Source organism: Symphalangus syndactylus, chromosome 19 (assembly GCF_028878055.3).
Source record: "Symphalangus syndactylus isolate Jambi chromosome 19, NHGRI_mSymSyn1-v2.1_pri, whole genome shotgun sequence".
Lineage (NCBI taxonomy): Eukaryota > Metazoa > Chordata > Mammalia > Primates > Hylobatidae > Symphalangus > Symphalangus syndactylus.
The window spans coordinates 40276534-40283802 of NC_072434.2; the positions used below are offsets into that span (position 1 = coordinate 40276534).

General features: G+C 44.2%; 1 protein-coding gene across 10 annotated transcripts in view; it reads right to left on the reverse strand.

Annotated features, from left to right (window-relative positions):
- The window catches only part of RGSL1 (regulator of G protein signaling like 1), a 131526-nt gene extending 126205 nt beyond the window's left edge, over positions 1-5321 (reverse strand). For all 10 annotated transcript variants that reach the window (XM_055234349.2, XM_055234350.2, XM_063613811.1 and 7 more), the window contains exons 1-2: positions 5284-5321; positions 1410-1492 (exon numbers count right to left, since the gene is read on the reverse strand). In XM_055234349.2, coding sequence (XP_055090324.1) covers positions 1410-1492; positions 5284-5296 — 96 coding nt within the window. In that variant the 5' untranslated portion in view covers positions 5297-5321. The remainder of the gene's footprint in view (positions 1-1409; positions 1493-5283) is intronic.
- Positions 5322-7269: the final 1948 nt, after the last annotated feature.

Here is a 7269-nt window from a genome sequence, read left to right on the forward strand (position 1 = left end):
CAGGCTCCCGCCACCACGCCCGGCTAATTTTTGTATTTTTAGTAGAGACAGGGTTTCACCATGTTGGCCAGGCTGGTCTCAAACTCCCAAATTCAGGTGATCCCCCCACCTTGGCCTCCCAAATTGCTGGGATTATAGGCATGAGCCACCGTGCCCGGCCTCCTCCTATTTCTTTATGTATCCTTTCCTCCTCACCTTCTGCTTCCAGTTAGCTGTCAAGTACCTCCTTGTCTTTTAATATTTGTCTTGTGTCAGCTTTTCCTGAATTTCCAGGTAGGGATGATCTCTCTCTCTCTCGTGAGTACTGTACCCCCACTGCCTCCTAAAAACTTCCGTCATGTCACCCAGAACTTCAATAAATATCTCTCACACTAGACGGGGAATTCCATGAGGATAGGGATGCCGGGATGGTGTCATTAATATGTGCATCCCCAATATTAAGCCCAGCCCAGGGGCTGGCACAAAGTAACCACCCAATAACCATGTGTGGGATATAGAGGGTGCTTTTCCCACTTGACTGAAATTTCGCCTTTTAGTATATACCATCTTATGGGAAAGGGTGCATCAAGATGAGCCACAATTCATAAGGCACCAGTGTTAAAATGTCACCAAGGATTTAAACCAAAAAAGATTCAGGATAAGTCCAGGTTTGAGTTTAAGAATACTTTGATGTTTGAGGTTTGTTTTAGTTGCATAGATTAGGGAAATAGTTTTGTTCCAGTCAACAACAATTTCTATGCACTAAACATCTGGTAAAGGGAGTAGAGCAGAGTAAATAATCCTCAGTCCTTGTCCTGCAGAAATTCACTGTCTCATAATCTACTGGGGGCCACACACACACACACACACACACACACACACACATACAACTCAAGAGAGTTGCAAAGTGCCAAGGGGCTCAGAAGCAGAGAAGTTCCCATCAGGAGGTTCCAATGCTGAGGACCTAGGAATTCCTTAAGGAGAATGGAATTTAAGCAGAGATTTGAAGAGTATTTAAGATTTTCATAGGTGGAACTACGGGAAAGGTATTCCTGGCAGAAAACAAACACAGCCGAAGGAGAGGTTCAGAGGTGGGGGAATGCCAGGGGTACCCAGTGAGGGTAGACCTCTGTCAACAGAGCACTGGCAATCAGCAGAGGGTATGATCAGAAGTAACTTTGGACAGGTAAAGGCAAGTAAGGAGGCTGGGGATTTAGGATCTGATGACATCAACAATGGGAAGTTTTTGGAGATTTTAAAGGTAGCTCTGATTCACGTTTATTTGCTCAAATTAAAAGAGTTTTTTATTTAAGAAGAAATTTAGTAAAACCCCAAATAACAACAAACAAAGAAAAAAAGTTGCTCAGCTCTGTGAGTTTCACTATTTAGCTGCTAATGAAATATTTGTATTTAAATCTGAGAATGCTTACCGGGAGGGAAAGAAATGTGTTGAAAAAATCGGCAAAGATTTCATCCTCTAGCAGAATTATAAGATTTGTAGAACCAATTATCTCTATATGGAGAGAGAGAAATAAAAAAACAAAACATGAACCAGAATTGCATTCAGGTTCAGAAAATGAAGCAATCGAATGGATCATTTCACATTGCCAAATCTCAGCATGATGACAGCCTTTAGAGTCATCCAATTCAATTTCTCTCCTTCTCCAGGACTCTCTTTTTCAATAATCGTTCTGCTTAAACACTCCCAGCTGTGGGGAGCTCACTGACTCAGGTATGCCCATTCCGTTTATGAAGAAGGTGAAGTGGTAGATTTCTTTTTTCCTACTATGACTGTCTTCCTTTACCTTCTATATGTAAAAATTATGCCCTCTGAAGCTTGACAGAATTCACTTAAGTCCCTTTAAAAGGGACAGTGCTTCCAGTATTTATAAAGACATCACAGACGTCTGCTTACCTCCAACCCTGCTAGCTAGTCACCAAGCAATTCTTCAACCCATTCCTCACATGGCCTTCTCTCCATCTGGCTCTCTCATTGGCTGGAGTGGTACTCACAACTGAAACACTTCAAATGCTTCCCAGAGCAGAACATAAGAGAACTCTTGCCTAGGTCGCATCTGATGCTAGTGTAATGGGGCCTGAAATGGGGTTAGCTTCGGGGGCTCTCATATTACACTATTAACTCCATTATGCTTTTACTTATGCAGTCACATTTCAGAAACCAAGGGCAGGAATGTACATTTATTCCAGTCAAATTTCAACTTGGTAGGTTTGGTCCAACATTACTGCCTGACAAGAGCTTTCTTGAATATTAATTTGATCATGCAACATACTTATTACTTCGCTCAGGTGTGATCATGGTGCTGCCCAAGTTAATTCAAGAAGATAAATATTGAATGTCATAAAGCCAAACACGGAGACCCCAGTGAATGAAGCAACTAACTCCTTTAGTAAATTAGAGTTTCCTCTAATTTACTGTCTATGCTCCTTAGAGCACAATGTTCAGCTAGTGAATAATAAACTAATTGTTTTATCAATGGCCCACCATCACTCAGTCATACCCAAAGTTCATAATGAAAGACTGAAAAATGGGTCCGAATACTATGCCCTAAGCTCATCTCTCAACCTAAGCATCTGATGAGGACAGTAAGTGCCATGCACAGTCACAAACACGTAATTATGATATAAGAAAACTAAACAATCATTTTTCCTGATGACACTGGTGGTTGTTGGCTTTATATAATAGAAATAGAATTAGAAACTCCTGGCCAAACACGGTGGCTCATGCCTATAATCCCAACACTTTGGGAGGCTGAGGCTTGTAGTTTGCTTGAGGCCAGGAGTTCAAGACCAGGCTGAACAACATGAAGAAACCCTGTCTCTACTAAAAATACAAAAATTAGCCAGGCATAGTGGCGGGAGCCTGTAATCCCAACTACTTGGGAGGCTGAGGCAGGAGAATCACTTGAAGCCAGGAGGTAGAGGTTGCAGTGAGCCGAGATCACACCACTGCACTCCAGCCTGAGCGAAAGAGTGAGACTCTGTCTCAAAAAAACAAAAAAAGAAACCCAGATAAACACTATTGTGAGTGACACAGCTGGTATCAGCACTTGCCCTCTGTTCACATACATCTTTTTTCTTGCTGTCAAGTGTTACGTGTGTTTTATCTGTACCCCTCCCAAGCCCTCCGCTCTTCTATTTATAAGCAGTCCTTGATTTATTTAATCTATTCCATATGGGTGATTCCAAAATCTGTGTTTTCAGTCCAGGATTCTCTTCTTGACTCTGGTTTTAAATATACATGAGCTATGGGCCAGCTCTACGCGCATATGCATCAGGCACTTTCATCTCAACGTGTTCAGTGTATCCAAGCCTCCCAACCTGCTCCTTTTCCTACATTCCCAGTCCCAGTTACTGGAATCATCATTCAATAAATTATCTAATCCTGAAAACTGAGACTCTTCTCTCTGTCTCTGTCCCTGTCTCTCACTCTCACCCTCACTCTCAATCTCTCTCACTCTTGCTCTTACTCTCTTGTTCTCTCTCTCTCCCCTCCACGCCACCACATGCAATGGGGGATCATGCTATATGGTTTCTCTTTGTACCTATCTCTGGAATCTGTCTTCTCCTTTCCATCCATAAAATTACTCTTCCATTATAGGCCTCTATGCTCTCTCAACTAGACTTCTGCATCAGCTTCTTAAATGGTCTCCCTAGCTCCCACCTCTTGCCCTTCCAACCACACTCCACGTACTGCCACCATAATCTGTTGATATTATTATTGTTAAAGTCTTTCAAAATCTCCTCGATGTCCTAGAAGGTAAAGTCCAAACTCTCTAGTATAGTATCTGAGGCTTTACCCCATCTGGCTTTTGAGTTTCCTCCCAGCCTCATTTCCTACCTCTCCGCACACTCTGCCTCCTGTTTGTAAGCTAAGCCAAGGCATTGCTGTTTACTGCATATGCTAGGTAGTCTTACTTGAAACCTCCATGTCTTTGTTCCCATATTCCCATTGCTTAAAATGTTTTCTCAAGCACAGTCAGCTCACAAATTAATAGTCATCCATTAAGAACTGGTTTACATATAATCTTCTTGGTGAACCAAGAATGGTAGAATCTACCGCAATGGTAGAATTCATCACTATCTCCCTATACCATCACGTATATCCTCCATTATTACAATTAACAAGTCTTACTGTTTTTATCCATTGATATATCTATCTTCCTCATCAGACTGAGCGTGTGAGAGGAGGGATTTTCTTTTTTCACCTTTCTTCCTCTAGGCTCTAAAAGTGTTTGCACAATGTCTAAGTTCTATAAATGTGGAATAAATTGTTCTTTCAAAAGACAATCTTCAATCTTTTTTTTTTTGCCAAAGTCTCACTCTGTCACCCAGGCTGGAATGCGGTGGCATGATCTCAACTCACTGCAACCTCTGCCTCCCAGATTCAAGTGATTCTTGTGTCTCAACCTCTCGAGTAGCTGGGATTACAGGTGCATGCCACCACACCTGGCTAATTTCTGTATTTTCAGTAGAGATGGGGTTTCACCATGTTGGCCAGGCTGGTCTTGAACTCCTGACCTCAGGTAATCACCTGCCTCGGCCTCCCAAAGTGCTGGGATTACAAGGGTGAGCCAACGCTCCCAGCTGATTATTTTCAATCTTTTGGACTTTTGTTTGTTTATCATTCATAGAGTCTAACATGGATTTGTTGAATGAGTACATTACTGAGCCCATCTGAATACAGAAAAGTGGGGTTTGCCAGAAATTCCCTAGTGATTGTTTTTCATAGCTACACACACTGCTGGTGGCAAGAGGCTTGACTATGCTAGGGCTTGCCATTGACAAAACAGTCTTAAGGAGATATAGAGACAAGGCTCTGTACATCCTTCCCTTCCTCATCCTCTCATTTCTCCATTCTTGTTTTTCCTTCTTACCTGTTCTGCCTTCAAACTTCCTAATAATTTGAGAAGGCTTTTAGCACACCATAATAAGGCTTTCCACACCATAATAATATTGATTTGGCAACAAATGAAATCACTGCATAATCTCAAACCCCATACCAGTCTTCTCTCTGGAGGAGAGGTGGCCAAATCCACATTTTACTTCCTCCCTCGTGCCTTAGTTGTCTTATGAATAAGGCTCTGTACTATCCTCAAAGATCTGGTGGCAGAAGGTAGAAGGAAGGGGAAGAAGGAGAAAGAGAAGGAAAACAAAGGCATGAATAACATAAAAGTCACCCATGGTGCCCCTGAATGACTCAGATCTATTAACAACTGGGAAGATGAATGGTTTGCCTTATTTGAGAGACTCAAGGCCTTAGAGACCTCCCTCGCAGAGACTCACCAGCACTGCTCATGTTGCCATGCTCTTCCTGACACAGTAATTTGTTAGGGGCGGAATTACCCCCCAGTGAACAGAACTTTATCCATTGTGAACACGTAATGACACCTTCTCTAAGGGGTTCCAGATTCTATCTGACAGTGACCTACTTACCTCTGGTGTAGGCCTTAATATGAAGATAAGTCTTTGTCTTACCTAATCTGCTGAATCCCCTTGGACATGCAAGACTCCTCCTATACTTAAGCCTTTAGTTCATACTATTTTATTTGACAAGTTCTTTATAATTGTGCCCAAGATCTCTTGTCTGTCCAACCTCTCCCATGCTTGGGTGACTTTTGCATTGCTAAACTCAGCTCCTAAGGGTCTTGTAAACAATTACATTTGATGTAATTTTAATAAGCAGTATCTCCTGGATAGTCTGCCCATTTAAAACATCAACCTCCATTGCTTCAGCCCAGGAGTTCAAGGCTGCTGTGAGCTATGATCACACCACTGAACTTCAGCTTGGGCAACAGAGTGAAACCTCATCTTTAAAAAATTAAAATGAAAACATCAGCTTCCAAGAGGCTTAAACTCCTTTTCTCTGAAGGCTCTTCAGGCACTTGGTTTTCTCATTAAACAACTCTTCATTTCTCCTGTTCTTCCCTAATAGGAAGTAAATATTAAGATGAAAGACCAAAAGCCCTATAACCCTTCAAAATTTAGCCAAGAATTACTGAGAATAGAATTCTTCAGTGTCACACCCAGAGAGGGTTTTTAAGTCTTGGGATTGTAGGGAAGCTTATATAATGCCCAAAAGGCTTTCATATGGGGGGTGGAGGGAAAACTGAAAACTGGAAGGATTATTGTTAATAATGAATCGTCAATAAAATATCACTTACATTTGAAAAAGTGCTGTACTTTCTTTAGAATATATAAAGACCAAACACTGCATTTTAAAGTGATTTTAGTGAGAAGAGATTCTTGCTTTACATCTTGATGTTTTATGTATTGCAAGATGAGTTTGTAGCTTACCATACTTCTTCAATCTGTTATCAATTACCTTATTCACCTTATTAATTAGTCAGTTTAACATGCATACATCTTCCTTTCCCTTTCCCTTTCCCTTTCCCTTTCCCTTTCCTTTTTCCTTTTTCCTTTCCTTTCTTTCCTCTGTGGCCCAGGCTGGAGTACTCTCGGCTCGCTGCAGGCTCCCTGCGTCCGGCTCCCGTGATTCTCCTGCCCTGGCCTGCGGGCTGCCTGGGATTGCCGGCGCGCGCCACCACTCCTCCCTGGTTTTTCTCCTTTGGCTGGAGGCGCGGTTTCGCCATGTCGGCCAGGCTGGTCTCCAGCTCCTGACCTCCGGTGGTCTGCCCGCCTTGGCCTCTAGAGGTGCTGGGACTGCAGACGGAGGCTCGCTCACTCGGTGCTCGGTATTGCCCGGGTTGGAGTGCGGTGGCGTGGTCTTGGCTCGCTGCAGCCTCCGCCTCCCAGCCGCCTGCCTTGGCCTCCCAGGGTGCTGGGATTGCAGCCTCTGCCCGGCCGCCGCCCGGTCTGGGAGGTGAGGAGCGCCTCTGCCCGGCCGCTACCCCGTCTGGGAAGTGAGGAGCGCCTCTGCCCGGCCGCCCCGTCTGGGAAGTGAGGAGCGCCTCTGCCCGGCCGCCACCCCGTCTAGGAAGTGAGGAACCTCTCTGCCCGGCCGCCCCGTCTGGGAAGTGAGGAGCACCTCTGCCTGGCCGCCCCGTCTGGGATGTGGGGAGCGCCTCTGCCCGGCCGCCCCGTCTGGGAGGTCTACCACAGAGGCAAGAAGCAATGTAGGGGCTGGACGTGGTGGCTCACTCCTGTAGTCCCAGTACTCTGGGAGGCCGAGGCGGGTTGATCACTTGAGGCTATGAGTTCGAGACCAGCCTGGCCAACATGGCAAAACATGAAAAATACAACTGACAAACCAACCAACCAACCAAGCGACAACAAAACAGGTCTACCCTGGAGTCATACTCTAATTTTTTC